The following is a 20,438-nucleotide window of genomic DNA, read 5'->3' as shown; positions in this document are numbered from 1 at the left end:
TTTTTTTAATTTATTTTAATTACTACCAAAGTAAATATTTAATTTTTTTTATTATTCTTTGTACTCTCTAAAATTTATATTTTATTAGTTTTAATTAAAAATATATTTTGCCAATTTTTATATGTTATTTTTATTTTAGTATATAAATATTAATTTTATTATAAAATTAATTAATAAAATCTATTCAAATATTTAAATTAAAATAATAAGATAATATACAAAAACTATTTAAGTTAATGTTTATTTTAGTAATTTTTTATCTAAAAGTGATTTTGAGTAGTGTAATCCAAACAATATTTATTTTACTATAATCTATTTTGATATAAAGATTGGCAAGCATAAATCACTTTAACACAAACTTACTTTTCATCAAAATCAAATTTGCAAAATCAATTTAATGCAAATTTCTATTTGTAAACTGTAATCCAAACACACACTTAATAATTAGTTTACGATGATAAACTGAGGCTAATAAAGTTGGTCTGCCTATACGCGACAAAGTGAATTTGATGCCTCCTTTATTGGAATATTCCCTTTTAGATCTTTGTCAAATGATACTACATGTAAGGCAAAAGAAAAAATAGAAAAAGAAAAAAGTTTATGTGGGAAAACTTGACCCCCATTATCTTTGATAAACAAATAATCACGAGAGGGGCAATTGGCATAAATCCATAGCAGAAGACTTTTTAGTTTTCCTCAAGGAATTATCTAGAGAGTAAGCAAGCATGTAATAAAAATTTGATTAATTAATTAAAAAGTCAATCAAATATAGCCTAGTTGAATTTGTCTACTCGAACATTTTGGTCATGTCAACAGAAAATTTGGAATAGAAATTTTTCATGGCATTTATTAATTCATAGTGTAACAAGTACATGCATGCATGTTGTCTAATAAGGGTATTAGAATATGCGAAGTGCGAGACATGGAATTTGCCTTGAAAAGAAATAGAAAACTATGCAATCAATAAATTTGAAGTGAAAGTGTATGGTGTGTATCCCGTACACTGAATGTGTAACTGCCTAAGGGTAATATCCTCTTTCCACTCTCATGAGCAAGGCTCAAGTGTTGACAAGGATCTACCAAAATGCTTGTTTCAATAGATTCATAAGAAACAGTGTGCACACTGCTGAAACCAACCAGCTGTGTTGTTGGAGAACCTTGTAGAACTTTAGGCCACCTAGAGAACAACATCACAACATGCCTTCCATCCAAGTCACCAAGGTTCATCACAGAAACTTGCATTCCAAATCTCAACTTGCTGCAATCTTGCATGTCATCAACTAGAACCTCATCAACACCTTCTAATCTCTCTGCCTTTAGACTTTTATGCAAACTAATTTTAGTTGGTGATGATGATAAGAACTTGTATGAGAAAGCACTGTAACTGAGGCCATGTCCAAATCCGTAAATTCTAGTGCCAGTGTAGAATCGGTATGTTCTTCCTGGATAGCCACGAGATGGATCAGCCCTCATGTTCATGTCACTCATGGGAACATTGGTAAATGACTCTGGATACCATGTCATTGGAAGCCTTCCAGCTGCAGCAAAAATACCAACTCTGAGGTAATTAAGTCATCAAAATTTCAGAGTTATTAAGATTACTGCATTCATTCAAACCTGGATTAACGAGTCCAAATATAATCTCAGCCAATGCTTTTGCACCAGCCTCACCAGGGTAACCGACCCACAGAATACTTGAAATGAGAGGGTTTCTATCAGCAGACAAAACATCAAGGGGGCCTCCACCAGTGAGTACTAGAATCACTGGACGCTTACTAGCATCGGCTATGGCGGATATAAGTGCCATCTGTTCACCAGGTAATACAAGACTATCTCTGTCAAGATCCTCTCCCTCTTGTGTTGTGTCAATTCCAGCAACTATGATAACATAGTCAGCTTCTTTAGCAGTTTCAATGGCTTCATTGAAACCTTCAACTGATTGGCATGCTATGTCATGGCAACCAGAAGCATATGAAATCGATAAGAATCCCTTTGTAAACTCTTGGAGTTCCTCATATATGCTTCTTGAGGAGCAGCCTATTCCTAACCATTATTATTTAGTATTTACTACAAAGTTATATGTATAGAACTAATAACGTGTAACAATCATAACATACCTGAGTAGTCACCACCTAATTTAGTTTCTGTTGCCATTGGACCAATTACAGCTAAAGAGGTAATAAAATCTCTATCCAATGGAAGGATCTTATTCTCATTCTTCAGCAGCACAATCCCTTGCCTTGCAGCCTCAAGTGCCAGGGTTCTGTGCTCTGTGCTACAAACATTCCATGGCCCCAATTTCCCAAACTGCCCCTTTCTGGGGTCGCCATCAAACATTCCTAGGCGAAGTTGAACCGAGAATAGGTTGAAAAGAGCTCTATCTAGCTCCTCTTCTTTTACCTTTCCTTGTTTGATAGCAGTTTGAGTATGTCTAAGCATGTATGTTCCACAATTAATGTCCACACCTAAAAATAAACCAAATAACAAAAATTGTGTATTGAATTCAGTGAAACCATTGATCCACTTGAAATGAAAATGGGAAATAAAACACCTGCTCTGAGAACATCAGCAACAGCATCCTCTGCTGATTTTGCATACTTGTGATATTCATAAACAGTGGCCACTGCATCACAGTCTGAGGTGATATACCTACACTCAGAACAAGCAATGACAGTTATTTTTCCAATCTCAATCAAAATCCTGTTCTTTTGAGAAAGGTTGTTACCCTTGAAATCCCCACTTGGTTCTAGCTAGTCCAAGTAGATCCTCATTGGCACAAGCTGGAACACCATTAACTTGGTTGAAAGAACACATCAAACAGCTTGCTCCGCCTTGTTGAATGCAACTACGAAATGGGGGCAGATAAGTGTCCTCCAAATCTTGCTGTGTTACCTATAACACAAGCAATCAAATAATATAACCATTCATGTGTCTCTACCTAACAGCTTAAACTTTTGAATATGAATATATTTGTACCTGAGAAGAAAGTAAAAGCTTACAAGAGCATTGAAGTTATACTTGGTGAAATTGGCCCACTTGTCCAAATCATAAGCTGTAAAATGTTTGCAACAAGCAGAGACGAAGAGTCCATGATGATGAGGACCACCTTGGAGGCCCCTCACAAACTCAGAAGCATAGGCAGAAGAAACCATAGGATCCTCACCAGGGGTCTCTTGTCCCCTCCCCCACCGAGGGTCCCTAAAAACGTTGACATTTGGAGACCAAAAAGTCAAACCAGCTAGTCCAGCATTGTACAAAGCCCTTCCCTCCACGCCAATGGCAGAACCAATCAAATACCAAAGCGTCCTATTGAATGAAGCCGCTGTGAGTATCACCTGAGGGAAGCTTGTTGCGGAAGCAACAGTGGTGGCTGCAACACCATGGAGAGCGTGGTTCCGCCACTGGTAGGGAGGAATGCCGAGCCTGGGAATGGATGAGGAGTTGGTTGTGAGGCGCTGAAGCTTCTCGGAGAGTGTGAGGAGTGAGATAAGGGATTGAGCTCTGACTGAGATGGTGAGGGAGGTGTTGCAGAAAGGATAGGTGCTATGGCGTGGTGGCTTGCATGCGAATTCAAGACTCTCTGATTCTGAAGTCAAGTGATCAAAGAGAAGCACAAGGATGATGAACCACAGCAACTTACAATCATTGTTATTCAACTTGCACATTATTATTCTTTGCTTTTTCTTAATGTTTCATTACTTTTACTTCACTATGCTAATTTTCATTCCAAACCACAGCATATTACTCTGCCCGTGACCTTTCTCACTCACAAACATATTTATTTTTTTTGAGAAAAAGACAAATAAGTCTTTAACCTTTTGGTCGACATTTATATTTTTGGGAGTTTGAAAATATATTTAAGTTTTTGACTTTCTCAAAATTTAGACATATCAATCCCTGAATCTATTTTGTCCTATTTTAAAAACTCTCCACGTGTACATCTATATATCGGCCAGGCCAGTACAACGGAAACCATATTTGATTTTTTCATTGAGTCTGCTAGACCCAAGTGAATAGAAGGATCCATGTGTCCAGGTTTTGAGAAGGTTAGGGACTTAAATGTATTTTCAAGTCGTTGGAGATTTAAATGTCCGCAAACTAAAAGGTTAAGGACATATTTGTCCTTTTCTCTAATTTTTTTGGTTGGCAACGGTATCTCCCATTTCACAGGCCAATTTGATCTGAAATTCATTTAAGGATTTATCACTAGTTAATAGATTGCTACATGCATAAAGCAAAATTTTTTTTTTTTTGGTTTAGTACAAAGCGAAATTTAAACTACCAATATTTACTTAAGTATACGAGTGAGTTAACTATTCGACCAATCTAAGATACCTAATATATATATATATATTTTTGCAAGATTTCAAATTTGGAACTTTCAAACCCAGAAAGAAAAAATCAATTTGGGCATTGCAATCAGTTTCACAATCATTGGACAGAACTTGTGGCCCATTTAATTAGGGCCATACACTGGAGTGAAACCATATTCAGATTGTTGACCCAAAACAAGAAAAAGAAAAAACAATTGGATTGTGTCGCATGGATGCATAGGGTTCTATTTTCTAGCCTTGATTGAACGAAGAGAGTATTCTTGGCTCTTGGGCATATTAATAAATAAATTAAAGTTAATTACTGAAGAGTACCAGTAGTACCATATAGTATATATCATGAACTTTGGGAATATATTCCCCTCACAATTTTCTAGAACAAATAAATAAAATTGTTTGTTGGACTGGAATGACCACAACAATCTTGATCCTAGAAAAATTGTATATATGGAAACGACATTCTCCCCTAATCTGGTATACCTACAATTATTATCTTTAATTAATATTAGAATACCAATCCGATCAGCATAACTTATGAATAAATTTTGATTAGCTTAATGTATATTCGTACTGGAAATTTTTCATAGTTTATGCTACTTGCATTGCATGCTGTTGCTGTTGCTGCAAGGAATCTTGACCCAATCTGACCAATAGTCAATCAGAGTCTAATTGAAGTGCCAGATACTACTCACTTGACGAAATTATTATCGAATAATTAACAGTCTAGCATAAACAATAATATAATAACCAACCAAATTTAATATTGAATCAGAGTTTGGACGATTATTAATCAGATACATGTTCTTAATATTCTTTTTTTCATCATATCAGATTGTGTTTAAGTTAAAAAAAATTAAGAGAAAATATTATTTTTGGAGTGGGCGAATTTAATTCGAATGTTACCCAAAACATTAATTATTATTACTCTATTTCATACAAGAATACACCAAATAAGACTCAAGATCACCATTATACTGCACATATCCCTGTGATTAATTTTTTATTATATATATATGGTGATCACCTAATTTAGAGTTTCTCTTTTTAGCTTTTTGTTGTATAATAATGATCTAATTTGGAAAATTTTCTGTAATATAAAAAATCCCATCGAGACTTTTATCGTGTGAATTTTGACAAAGTTAGCAGCAGTAATGATGATTAAGGTATAATGTCAGAATTATAGTGGCATGAAAAAGAACATGTAAGCAACAATAGACATAAAAAGACATGGAAACTTGTTGATATATATATTGAAGCAGTTGGGAATATGGCTCCACATGCAGTGCTAGGTTTAATAATTACTATAGTAGATAAAGTTTCTAACGATTGGAAATTTTTTGGAAGTTGTGGTTTGTGGTACCACAATTTAGCCCAAGAAACAAAACGGAAATGATACCAAAATACAAAATCTAAGTTGGAGTCTTTGTGAATTAGAATATTTATATATGATTGAGAGATTCACCTTTTTGGATCAGCATTAGAGTCCTAACTAAATCCAAGCGATATGGATGCAATCATCACCTTAGACATTATCATTACTACCATCAAAGATTTTCCAGATAAACATGATAGCTATTTCCCATTGTGTTTTCTGTCTTAATGTCGCCATATATATGCATGTATCTTTGACTTCAATTGCAAGGTGGGTTTCCAAATTCTACATCCGTTATTGCGAATGTACAAGTTGCATTGCAAGCTAATAAGCGATAAATTATTTAGTGCCTATATGTCTCATGTATGTGTATGTGCTCTTATCTATAACTAGCTAGCTATAAGCTATATTAATTAGCAACCATATAATTATAAATTTGATATATATATATTTGTATAAAGTATTATTATTTGCGCCTTTAGTAATATATATAATAATTATTCATTCATTTTTATTTCCTGTAATGTATGTGACGTACTCATATTCACTTGATTATATGTCACCAAAAAAAAAAATATTCACTTGATTATATATGACAAATATTAAGGGACTAGTATTTTTATTTTATATTTGAAAAAATACTAGTTAATTTTTCATTTTTTCGCTCTTGTCCCTATCATTTCTCATTCAGTGAAAGCTAAAGGACTTATTGTTCAATTCTAGCACATGAAATTTCCCTGTATATATATGTGCGTATATATTTTTTGTAATTGAGTGAAAACATAGAATATAATTAGAAATTAGTTAATACATGTTTATAGAACACGTGATATGGACACTAAAAATAAAAACAATATTATATAACTAATAAAATTTATTATTTTTAATCAATTCTAAATTTTAAGTATTAAATTCTAAATTCTAATAATATATATAAAACAAAGGTATTGACCCAAAGTGTTGATTAATATTGATAAAAAGTGTTGGTCCTAACATTTCTCTATTTAATATTTCAAAAGTGTATAAAAATATAAAAAAGTTACATTTTTTTTAAGATATGAGCACATCTTAACCAAACCCAATATTGAAGAGGGATACAATAACCAACACTAGGATCTATTAATTTGTTACGTTGACAAATTAAAGTGAATTGAGAGAGAGAGAGAGAGAGAGACAATATTTATTTGGCGTATAAGAAGGTGGTGTGTTGTATGTAAAATCCAAGAAATAGGATTGTCGAGACACTGGTGGATTTTAGTTGCAGAGGAACGTAAGAAGCATATGAAATCTATAAACTGATTTAGCCGGGAATTCAGCCGAGCAAAAAATAGAATAGACATATATACTTGTCTTCATGTGTTTGTTGTTACTATATATCTAAGAATCATAGCTAGCTATAGCATATATCCATTCCTGACCCAAAACTTTTATAGATTCTGTCTCATACTATTATTAATTCCGTTCCTTATAGATCGCAATTTTTGCTAAGAACCAAGGAAAGGGTCAAAACTCAAAACGGAACAACAAGGGAAGTGACTTGCATCTCAAGCAAATATAATTTGTCATACATATGTTATTTCCAATTTTCAGATTAATCATCATTGTCACCATTTCATTAACGAATATACAAAAATTTCAACCTAGATTAGAGTACATTAAACTTTGCATGGTTGCTTGAAAGAAATTATTGATGGGACTGAGGGATCGGAGTAGACTATAGAGAGCTAGCTATAGCACGGTACAATACAAAATAGTTAGCTATATATGTCATCAAATGTGGCATTGAAAATAATAATAATAATAATAATCTTGACGCGGCCATGATTGTGAAAATGGAGCAGGTGTCCCTAGCTACATATCTATGTTCGTTACATTCACCTATTTTATGGGACTTTTATGGCATCATTATTTGGGGTATTATTGCTACCCACATACATAGATAGCTTCTGTTGAGTTCTCTTTGGCGATATATATATATATAGTGATGATTGATATCATCGTTGAGTATTGATGTATACGATACAAGATATCAACATTTTCGCCAACAAAATCTAATTTAAATGGGATAATCTTTCTATTTTCATCTAAAAATTTTAGGTTCGAGTTTTACTCCTGTATTTGAATATATATATATATATATATCAACATTTCCATGAGATAAATTGATCACACCATTAATTTATGCTGCCGTATGTATAAGGTAAATCAAAATGATTAATTTCACTTCAGATAAGTTTGTCATATGTCACGTGATATTTAATTATATAATACGCGAACCAAAAATTATCAAATGATCAATTTAACTCACATCGATATTTTTAAAAGTCAAATTAAAATATTAAATTAACAAAATAAATCACATGTAACCTTCCATATACCAATTTATTAAAAAGATAGGTTAAATAATAAAAATCGAGCCAAGTATGTAGTAATTCATTTTTTATTTTTATTATTGAGATTTAGTGGTGCTTTTAAATAATGTGAAGAGTTGGTGTATTTTTTTTGTATGAATGATCACAAATCTAAAGCACAATTTTGTGGATTTTAATGTTTTTTTTATATTATAAATCTGAAGGTTAGATTTGTGGTTTTAATTTTTTTTTTTTAAAAAGATACAAATTTGATGGTCTAGTTTATAATTTTTTTTTAACAAAACTGATCTATCGATTTGCTTATCCCTTAAAAAAAAATTTTAGCCCACACAAATTTAAGGTTCAAATTTTTCTATTACCTCAGATCTTATTCTAAGTTTTATTTCCAAAAACAAAATTGAGCCTCCGATTTATAAATTTTAATTTAAAAAAAATATTTCCATATCCATAAAAAATACACTATTTTCCATAATTGAGTATAACACATTTTAAACTTTCATAACTACAAAAATTTGCCTGTGGTAATTAAGGGTACGTAATATTGCAGTAAAAAGTGATTTTGAATAACAAAAAAAATCAGATGTAATATACATGTCTTTTACCAATTAATTTAGTAAAATTTCCTATATAATAATATATTGTGGCGTGAAATCAAATGATGGCTATGAGGCTATGAGGAAGGGATATGAGTGATGACCCCATATACATAAGAGTGATGATGTATCACAACCACCATGGTACCCCACTTGACACATACATATATGTATCTCAGGTGGATTGATCCAAAATACCAAAGGTAAGGGGCGCTTCTGACGTTAATTGGTGACCAAACCTTGCATCCCCAACAGGCAACACTTATGTGATTTTTATATCATTGAGTATAACACATGCAATGCAATCAAATTATCTGACATACATGGAATCATGAATCATCACACTCATTGTACTTTCACCACATTACCACCAAGCTATATAATTGGCCCCTTCCTCCCTCACTTGCATGCAATCTCTCTATCTTTCTTCCACTTCTTCCCCCGGCCCCCTCCTCAATTAATAACCACAATAATCAATCATGCTTATAAATCTAAGCACAAAAATGAAAGATTGTTGTTTGATTCAAGTGGTATGATCTAGAAGACTATAGAAGGGGAGAGTGGGACCCAAAGTAGTAAAATAGAAAGAAAGGAAAATAAATTAAATAAACCAAGCAGAAAAAAACAGAGACGAAATAGACAAAAAAAGTTAAAACCCAAAAGCGGTTTTCGATGTATATCGTGGGCGCTTCCTCCTGATTTGTGACTTCTTCTTCTTCTTCTTCTCTCTTCATTTCTTCTACCATACACACAACATAACACATGTGCTCCTTTCTCGTCCTTTTCGTGTCATATTCATAATCATTTCATTTCTAGAAAAAAAAAAGTACTTATTAGCTTATCTTCTATCTCACTTGTTATTATCATAGAATTATTCTTTAATTTAATGATTGCTTGTTAAGCTAAAGAAAGAAAAAAAAAAGAAAAATCGAGACACAGATATATTCTTATTCTCCTTTCATATTTATCAATTTTTGTGTTACGTAGAAGAAGTCATTGGAAATAGAATAGATGACATGTGAAAGCGTACACGCTCGTTGCTAATTTGCTAGTTTGAGTAAACAAGACAAGAACAATAATAGTCTTTATTCATTGGAATATTATTTGACGCAAAATTATTATGATTTATTTATGGAACATCATACATGACTCATCCCTACGCCTAATTCCAATTTTTTCTAACGTGCTCTAAATATATAGCTATAATTAACTTAACTCTTTCGGCGTGTAGCATAGCTGCTTCTGTTTTTATTTGTCTATGCTTAATTAATTCTTCTTGACACGCGTCAAATTGCAACTTGTTGTATATTCCTTATAATTATAGCAGAAATATTTAAGAAACAGCAAATAACAGCCCGAAAATTCCTTTTTTACATTCACTAATTAAATAACATCTTTCTTAACTTTCTTCTTCTTACGGGCTAGAGCTTCAATTCAACACTCCATGTGATATTAATGGTGATATATATCATAATGATTTTTATATGCATTAATAGCAATAAAATAAAATAAAATAATGAAACCAACTTAGGTTTGTTGAATAATCAATTCATTTGTCAACTTAAATAAATGTCGGATGTTCGAATGTCGTCTTGTGTATACAATAATTTATTGGCTAACGACAGAACCCTTGAATGAAATTAAAATTTCTGACGAATTAGTCCTTAACCTGTCGAACTAGGAGATACCATAGACAAAATAATAATAATAATAATAATAATAATAATAATAATAATAACACCAACATAATGTGCTGAAATTATGTAATAATAATAATAATAATAATAATAATAATAATAATAATAATAATAAGGTTTAATTATTCTGTTGGTCCCTATAGTTTCACAAAATTTTCAATTAGGTCGTTATACTTTTTTTTCTTTTAATTGAGTTTCTGTACCAATTTTTTTTCAATTGAGTCATTACACTTTTTTTTCTTTTATTTGAGTCCATGCACCAATTTTTTTTAGTTAGGTCCCCATACAATTAAGCTAATTACTACCAAGAGGGACCTAATTGAAAAAAAAATTGGTGCAGAAACCCAACTAAAAGAAAAAAAAATATAAAAACCTAATTGAAAATTTCGCAAAACTATAAGAATCAACCGAATAATTAAACCTAATAATAATAATAATAATAATAATAATAATAATAATAATAATAATTCTAAAATATCAGACTAATTCCCTTTTATTTTTTTTCATTGTTTTGATCAATATTGCTCTTCTATTCTCTTTCATTATATTATATAAGGTTTAATATGTCAACAAAACACAAGCACCAAAACATAAAATCGCCCAATAATGAGTAGAAAATATTTATCATTCATTTTGTTAGAAACAAGAGACTAAATTAGAGAAAGAATTTATGTATTATTGAGTGTATTTAAATTGTCTATTCAAGATGAATGATACAATATAAAAAGGTATTTATAAGTACTAAGAAAATCGTAATAATAAAGACGTAACTTCTATAATAAATATTCAAATATGCTAAATAATACTAATTGATACTAATTGATCCTAATTATATTCTAACACATTTTAATTTCGTAAGTGTTTAATCTTTTATGTATTTTTTATATTCTTTTCTTTTGCTATTTTTTCTTTAATATTTATTTTAAGATTTGTTTCATAATTTTCTTCTATATTTTATTGTTTACTTATAACAATCTACTTATTATGGAAGTTGTTGAAAAAATATCGTTAAATTAACATCTATAATAGTATACATATAACATCCATATTTATACATATCATATATAATAATTCTCAATTCCATGCAACATATTATTTGCAAAGTGTATAACAATATTATTTTAATATTGATAATGTCACATGCATATAACATTTATAATTACACATTTATTATATTTAGTATTATCCATTATTTTTAATTGTTCTATATACTTTATTAGTTGATTCTAATATGATCGGATAAAAATAATATTAAAATTGTTTTATATTTTTATATTTTATTTTTTATTTTTTATTTTTAATAATCGATAAGTAAAAATATGAATAGTCTGTAAGTGAGAGTGTTATTAATTATGTATTTTAATGAGTGAACACTGCAATTAATTGAACCAAACTTCATTGGCTAATCACTAATAAGCTATTAAAAAGATGGGATTCAGGAAAAACGTATTCTTATATTTTCAAGTTGTGCATCGCATATACATCACGCATATGTTCAAAATTCAAATTAAATAAGAGAAGGAAAATTAAGTAGAGGGAAGAAATAAGATAGAGTAATGCCGGAATGAAAGAAAATGTTACAATCTTAATCAATTATGCGTATTATATATATATATATATATATATATATATATATATATATATATATATATATATATATATATAATGTCTTAATTAATTTACAAACCATGAATTAGCACGTGAAATTTGTTACATGAAATTAATAGTGTTCATTACTACTACTAATTTTCCTGCTTGTTTCAGTTGTTTGTCCCTCTCTTAGTATAATATGTCGCTAGCTACTCAATTTGATTTTATTTCCAACAAAGAATATTGGAACTGTGACTTGAAAGAACCCGTCAACAATGTCCTTACCTTACAAACAAAATAAAATGAGGTTATTCCGAAAGGGCATGATTATGATGAATCCGTATGTAAATCAGAAATTCAGAACCACAACTATACATACATGATACACCCCTTCTTCATCATATCAATGAACAATGCAGATTCTCTTCTTCAATAATTCATTGTTTTATTTTTCTTCAATCTGGTAGGCCAAAAATTAATCCGTCATGGATCTGAGCGCGCTCCATCTAAAGAATTTACCACTAGTCAATAAATATCTGCATGTATGTACAAGACAAAACCTCAGTATTTATTTAAGTGGACGAGTGAGCTCACCAGTCTACCAACTAAGTTGGTTAATAATTCATTGTCATTGTTATTGTCATGGCAAAATGAGAGGTATCAATTATGTGAGCATTAAATGGACACATTATTCCACCCAATCTTCCTCATTCTTCCACCATTTTATATACTTTTAATTTAATTTATTTCCCTAACGAATAATTCACTTATTGCAGCCAACTCAACCAAGAAATTTTCACTATATATATAAACCAGTGGTGTGTGGGCCTAGTGTCAATTCTATTTTAAACATTATAATAATTGATTACTATGTTATGAATTTCTCCCTAACAAATTTAGATTATTTGGTAAAGACACATTAATATATAAACTTTTGTATATTAACATGTACGTAATTGAACTAAGAGAGGAAATCACATTGATCTATCACATATTCACATGCGTTCACTACTAAGTACATACTGTAGAAGCTTGTCCCATAAGAGGGTCTCGTGGTTCTTGTTATAAGGATTAAGGACATATAAAGAATTTGAAAGAGCTCGTGACTATGGTTTTGTTCATTTTCATGTTCCCCGGCTACAACGCTGAATCATCAGCCATAGGTCGGTCTTCAATCAACTGTGTATTGATGTTGTTCTTGCATTGGGCTCAATTTTATTTAATTTAGGGTTCTTGCATTGCATGCATGTGCTACATGTTGTCGCATAATAGTAGTATATATAGTATTATATTACCTCAATCAATGTGATCTATCACACACTTCAACTCTGCCTCGGGAGTGCCTCAAAATAATCATATATTACAATAATGCATGCTGTATTCTTATTCACTTTATCATCCATCACTTATCCAATACAAGCAACATATATATTGTATAACTTTACTAATCAAATCTTTGCAATAATTAATAAATATTAAATAAAATAAATCCTGTCTATTTTGTGCTAGGAACTAATTAAATAAAAAATATAGGTACGGGGGCATCAAATGACATAAATACAGAGGTAAAGACAAAAATACAATTTAACAAAATAAAATGCTCTTTCATTTGAAAATCCAACGAAAAGGTCCGGGAGTAATGAGTAAAAGGACATACAACAAGACAAAAAGGTCAAAGAAAATTGTCAAGGAATCGAAGAGGGAATTAAATACAAATTATGTCTGCGTATGTAATTAGTTTAATGAAAAGGACATTAATTCTGTAATTCACCTTGAGATTGAGATTGAGATTCCATTTCAATCTTAATTAAATCTTTCTCTGGGTGCTATTACAATGCACTTTTCAACTGTAATACATTCTGTAATGATCAAAACTTCGATGGAGGGATTACTGAACCCTGATAGTATTATAGTATAAGAATAACATTCGAGAAAGCCTTTACCGACACCATATTTTATTTGGGTAGTACTAGGGAGCCAATGGGTTAAATGAATACCAGGACAATAAACATCAAATCACTCATCCTAAAAACTTAAGTTAATTTTAGAATTCACCAAGGATCGAACCCTTGACCTTTTGGATCTAAAACTCTAATACCATGTCATGAACTCACTCATCCCAAAAGCGTAACCTGACAGGACAATGTAACACTAATGATCATATCTCTAATACTTCCTAAACCTCCATTATACATATTGTACGCTTAGACCATTGGCTCCCTATACTTTTTTATTTTATTTTACATCATATTGGACTTCATTAAAGTTTACTTACGCTACCTCATCTTTTTAATTACTTGTTAAATGCTCTTAATCTCTTATATGTTTATCTTGTCTCATTATTTTCTCTCCATATATATTTTCTGAATTTTTTTTTTGAATTCTCTTTTTTTTTTCCCTAACATTAATAGTCAAATTAGTTTTGAAAGATTGATGTTATAAAATGTTAATTAATAAAATATGTTTATAAAAATTTATTAATTTAGTCATTTTTTTTAAATTATAAAAATTCTATTCTTAATATGAAATAGTAACTAAATTAATAGATTTTCGTGAACATATTTAGTCAATGTCTAATTGAATATGTTATATGTCATGTATGTTATTAGTTAACATTTCACATCATCAATGACAAAAATTATTAACAGAATAACTAAAGGACAGATATAATTAATTCGTAATATTTAAAGTATCAATTTAATTAAAAAAATCTTTCAAAAATAAATTTAAAAATACCTTATCTTATAATGACTAATTTAGCTATTAACCCTTTTTTTTTTCAATTATGTGTAGTTTTTTCTTGTGCTAAAATCTATAAGTTGAAAAAAAAAATCTCAATATAAAGATTATTTACAAATATATTCGTACAGCATGTCAATAAAATAACCATTGATTATGCCATAATCATTTAAATGAACAAATTCGATTAAATGACCATATATGAAACTTAAACTCGAAAAGAATATATATATATATATATATATATATATATATATATATATATATATATATATATATATATATATATATATATATATTTCATTGAAAAGATTAACTACTTATAAAAAGAAATTTACAAGTAATGAATTCATATTTGAAAGAGTTTAATTTTAATTCATTAATAATAATACAAAAAACTTTATACAATTATTTAATCAAATTTTAAATAATATTTTAATAATAAATTTAAAAGTTAATTAATTACTAATATAACATTATCCTATTAAATTAAAATATTTGACGTGGTGAATACATAAAAATTAAATCCCAATATATCTATTGTTAAAAGAATCTCAATAAACTATCAAAATGAGTTCATCGATTTACTTATTCCTTAATAGATAGCAACGATAAAAATACTTTTTTTTGAAAGTTTTAAGTATATATTTTAAGAATATTATATATTGTATGAAAGGTTAAATAATTAGAAAATGATAAAGAAAAAGGCATGTGTAAGGTATTACCTAGAATTATTTAAAGAAAATGGTGGGGAAGTTGAGCACCCGGTGTGTGTGTGTGGTTAAGTCACAGTCTCAAGTCTCAAGTCTCAAGTCTCAAGTCTGAGCACACAAGAACGAACAAAGAGAAGAAAACAGAGAGAGTGAAGTTATGGAGCTATCTCAACTTGGTTTCCTTGAGGAACTTATGCTTGCTCCAAGAAAAGACACATGGAGTAGTTGTACTAGTAATGATGTCTTCTCACCTTCTTCTTGGAACTACTTTGACCCTTTTCTTGATACCCCTTCTTCTTCTTCCTTTCCTCCTTCTGCATTCTCACCCCCACCACCAGACTGCCCATTCACCACCTCATACCCTTTTCCCGATGATGCCTTCACAATGCCTGACCTTGACTCTTCCTACACCACCAAGTATGAATATGAATATGATGATGCACCACCACCCCCACTCCCACATAACCATCAAGATCTTGATGACGATAATAATAACCCTTCAGTGCTGGACGATGAAGATGCTGGATTTCTTGGCTGCAAGGTTGAGGAACAAGCTGTCGTGGATGTTCAGGTTCATGTTCCTGTGGTCTTCAACATGGGCATGTGTGGGATAGGGGAGAAAAAGAACAAGTCCAAGAAGCTTGAAGGCCAGCCATCAAAGAATCTTATGGCTGAAAGAAGGAGAAGGAAGCGCCTCAATGACCGTCTCTCTATGCTAAGATCAATTGTCCCCAAGATCAGCAAGGTCATCCCATTCCCCCAACCCAAAAAGTTCACTTTTTTTTAACCTCAGACTTTATCATGCCATGTGTTTGTATTAATGTCTCAATCATTAGAAATGAAATTAGAATTTTCTTTTTTCTTTCTGTTTTCCCCTTTTTATTTTTGTGGTCTATTCATGATTATTACACTTAAATCCAGGCACAACCTATATTTGTTTTTTTTTCTTTTCTTTTTGCTTGGTTTGTTCTCAAATCTTGGTAATTTCACACTAACATGATGAATGTCATACTCAACAGATGGACAGAACTTCCATTCTTGGAGATACCATAGACTACATGAAAGAGCTTCTGGAGAGGATTAACAAGTTGCAAGAGGAAGAAGTGGAGGAGGGCACAAGTCAGCAAAATCTCTTGGGGGTTTCTAAGGAACTCAAGCCAAATGAAGCGATGGTTAGAAATTCACCCAAGGTAATGGATTTTGCACTAGTTACTCAAATTCCTAGCTTGATTTTCCCCAATTTTGTGAATGATGAATGTATGTGACTCAATAATGTTTGTGCAGTTCGATGTTGAGAGGAGAGACAAGGACACCAGGATCAGCATCTGTTGTGCCACGAAGCCAGGATTATTATTGTCAACAGTGAATACATTGGAAGCATTAGGCCTTGAGATTCAGCAATGTGTCATAAGTAGCTTCAATGATTTCTCAATGCAAGCATCTTGCTCAGAGGTTCATATCATAACCCTCCTTGATTGATCTCAATGTGTTTCCAGGCTTGCAAAATCTAATATATCGAGTTACTCATAAATTTTATTGTTTTCATGGTCATAGGTATCTGAGCAGAGAAATTGTGTTGACCCTGAAGAGATAAAGCAAGCACTATTCAGAAATGCAGGCTATGGTGGGAGATGCCTCTAGTCTTTAGGACAAAGATGGGAAGTTTCTGTAACAATTTGCAGAATTGTGTAAAAGAAGCAATTTTCCCCTCTTTAGTATGTAATCCAAGGAATTTAGGAGGTAGAAGTTTTAATGAGATTCAGAATAAGCTTGGCTTTCATTAATGATTTTCCAGCTTACATCCTTTCCCTATGTTTTAACATAGTTTTTGGGGTATCTTTAGTGCAAGTTTCAATTTCACCTTCTGACAAGTCAATTTCGTCAGGAGTAATTTATAATGGAGAATTATTGCTAAGCCATAAGTGGAATTAAACATATTTCTTATAGAATACTGAATGTGTCATCTGCTTCAAAGTTTCATTTATAGGACCATATACAATAATTATGTGTCATCTGTGTCCTGTTGTCACCAACCACTAGATGTACAATTTCTTTTTTAAGGTTTCTGGTGTTGGTCAGGCATCTAACATTTTTTCTTTTCTGGAGTTATGAGGTTGTTAATTTATAGGTGAAGTGATTAACAACCATTACATGAGTCATAGGCTTGTTCCTCCATGATACTCAATAATTGAAAGATCAAGTAGCTCACTCTCAAGGGGTAGAATCATCCTTTGTTAATTATTATGTTGTATACATCAGCTCTTTCCTTTTACATGATTACATCACAACTGTTGGAATTGATTATTTATCCTTTTTAATGTCCATGATTAGATACAAAATCATTTTCGTGTTTCTGTACAAAAAGTTTTCTAGATAGTAAAATGACAGCAAAGCTTCTAGTTGATCTCATTTTCTGAGTAAAATTTGAATATTAACAGTTTAACACATGGTAAGATAAGTCAATGTATTACCCATGCTTTAACTTTATGAAGAGATTCTTGTGTGAAAGGATGGATTAAATATAAAATAATAAATGTCTCTATAATTAACCATTTAAGTTTTTTCTGGGGGTGGGGATGATTTGTCACAACATGAAAAACTTAGAGAAGAAAAACCAACACCATTATGCCTTTTCAACTTTCAAGTGCTAAACTTATCTCCCAACAGAACATATCTTGAACAAGTACCGAACCTAATTGAATCATGGAGAAAACCCGTGATCAAATGAGACTTTGTGATGAATCAAGAATATGGTGGTCAAAAGGTAATACTCAATTAGATATATGTAAAACTTGTTGACTTTCACATCTTCTCAGCACTTTCAAGTTTCAACTCAATGCCACGTGGAGAATCACTTTGATATTTATTTATTTATTTAAATACTTCTTTTTCCTGTCCAAAAAAATTATTCTTATTAGAAACTAGTACTAGTAGATAGTAGCACATGGTGCAATCATACAGCACTAATACTATCCCGTTTGTTACCTTCATGGTAGTTGAAATTTCTTTTCCGACAGGACCGGGGCGGTTCTTATGCAAGCCAAATTACTGTGATTTTTTGTCGGGATAAATTCTGCCTGTGATGGGCCTGAATGAGACTATCAGACCTGAGATTCAGTATTGGGCCCGGAACATTATGTTGTGATTCTAATCCAAAAAGAAAACATGTTCCCTGCACTTTGTAGGTCATATAATATTTCCTTGATGTTACCAAAAAAAAAAAAAAAAAAGAGAAAAAGAAATTCTCTTAAAAATTATAAAATTGACTTAAATCCTATCAATGCCAAGTTAACTTAAAATTAAATCTAAACAGATAGAAGACCTAAAATTAATAAATATTTAAATAAAATTTGGGGAGAAAAATATGTAGAGTATAAATTTAAATATCTATTATATAGGCTGTACGCTCCTTTTTTAGGCTAATCTGGGCTGTGAAAGGTTAGAGTCAGTGCCAATTATAGCAAAAACCGAATTTTATTGACCAAATTCACCTATTGAGTATTGACTATTGGGCTGACTTAATCAAGTCAACATGAGTTTTACTAAAGAAAAAAAAAAAATCTGTGCCGGCAAAATAAAATTTAGACATCTATACCAGCAGCCTCCCTATAACCGGATGATAATTTACATGCCCAGAGTTACAAGGCCTCTACTAGTAACATACATGTATAATTGTTTACCTTGCTAAAAAGTAAAAAGTGCATTAGAGTTAAATTCTAACTATGTTTTTTTGTATTAAAATGGGACCTAAAAGTCCAAAAAAAAAAGATTATACATCAGAGATAAGTTGGGATTTGAAGATCTCTCTATAATCATCATCTAATATACTTCTGATAAAACTTATGAGAAAGAGAAATGAGAGTGTGTTTTAAGGTATAATTTGACCAAAAAAAAAAACTCCCAAAAATATTATCATTATAAAAAATATATTTTTAGGATAAATTTAGATATTAAAATAAATACATTTTCACTTAGGAGCAATGCTAGGGGGCAGCAATTTTTGTGATTATTAGCCATCAACTAGTCATCAATGATGATTTGATGGTGTGAGATTGGTGTGAGATTTCATCCAATGGCTCACCTTCCTCTGCTGATTACATGCTGGCCAAAATTCAATAAAATTGCTGGCCCTAGACTTTTCCTTCAGTTAGTCTTAAAGGGAAAAAGGTGTGAACTTTAATAACAATAAGATAGTTTATAATTATTGAAAAGAAAACCTCCCCTCGGGAGTGGAGTTCTTTTAACAATCCTGAATTATATTCTGAACAAAATCTTATCTTTAGATGCTGTTGTCTAAATTATGATTATGATTATGAAATTCTTAATGGGTCTTTTAAAAGCAAAGTTATCAGTAAACCAAAAAAGAAAATAATTTATCAAAATCGGACCAAATCAATTGGTTGAACCAAAAACTCAAATGATAGTAATTTAATCAATTTGGACGACAGCGTGGATCGAATTTATAATTGGACCGTCTAGAATTAATCGAATCATTCATTCAAAACCAATCGGTTCGATCAAAACCCGTGAACCAATAGATCCTACTGTGGTCCATCACTCGGTTTGAAAGGAAACAAGTTTTTATTTGTCTGTTTGCGGACTCAAATAATATATTGGGAGAAATGTGAACATAGAAATTAAGGTGGGGTGTTGCCTATGAATGATGGCTAGGAAAAAGGTGAGAAAAACTTAAAAAGAATAAAAAAAATTTAAGTGTATCAATACATTAATATTTCAGTAATTTTTAATTATTAATTTTAATTATAAAAAATATATAAAATATATAATTAAATTAACGATTAAAATTTATTACAACACCAGTATATCAATATAATTAAAAGCTTTTCAAAAGGATAATATAATATGATCTACCAAAATTGAATTTAAAATAAAAATGATTCTGCGTACTATGAATCTATGATTGCTTGATGTGCTATGATTTGTACTTAACTTTTTGGATGAATTTCAGCCATGTAATTAGTAAATCGTAATATACACATATATAGAAAAAATAAAAAATAAGTAAACGTC

At 30.8% G+C, this 20,438-nt stretch overlaps 2 protein-coding genes across 4 annotated transcripts; one reads left to right on the top strand and one right to left on the bottom strand.

The window, feature by feature from the left end:
• Window positions 1-820: 820 nt before the first annotated feature.
• Window positions 821-3,665, bottom strand: LOC112791705 (probable beta-D-xylosidase 6). 3 transcript variants are annotated; one of them, XM_025834639.3, is made up of 6 exons: window positions 3,000-3,665; window positions 2,726-2,892; window positions 2,552-2,649; window positions 2,118-2,465; window positions 1,618-2,043; window positions 821-1,538 (listed from the first exon to the last, which is right to left on the bottom strand). In XM_025834639.3, exons 1-6 carry the CDS (start codon window positions 3,663-3,665, stop codon window positions 961-963), a joined length of 2,283 nt encoding a protein of 760 aa, XP_025690424.1. In that variant the 3' UTR covers window positions 821-960. The 3 variants fall into 3 exon arrangements, with proteins under 3 accessions (XP_025690424.1, XP_025690425.1, XP_025690426.1); XM_025834640.2 differs by having other exon boundaries at window positions 1,618-2,037; XM_025834641.3 differs by having other exon boundaries at window positions 1,618-1,947.
• An 11,761-nt stretch (window positions 3,666-15,426) lies between these two features.
• On the top strand, window positions 15,427-17,356 carry LOC112791704 (transcription factor bHLH93). Its single transcript, XM_025834638.3, has 4 exons — window positions 15,427-16,152; window positions 16,427-16,597; window positions 16,692-16,859; window positions 16,962-17,356. Exons 1-4 carry the CDS (start codon window positions 15,565-15,567, stop codon window positions 17,046-17,048), a joined length of 1,014 nt encoding a protein of 337 aa, XP_025690423.1. The 5' UTR covers window positions 15,427-15,564; the 3' UTR covers window positions 17,049-17,356.
• Window positions 17,357-20,438: the final 3,082 nt, after the last annotated feature.

Source organism: Arachis hypogaea, chromosome 3 (assembly GCF_003086295.3).
Source record: "Arachis hypogaea cultivar Tifrunner chromosome 3, arahy.Tifrunner.gnm2.J5K5, whole genome shotgun sequence".
Lineage (NCBI taxonomy): Eukaryota > Viridiplantae > Streptophyta > Magnoliopsida > Fabales > Fabaceae > Arachis > Arachis hypogaea.
The sequence above is the reverse complement of the archived record's forward strand: the minus strand, read 5'-3'. Positions and strand labels throughout refer to the sequence as shown.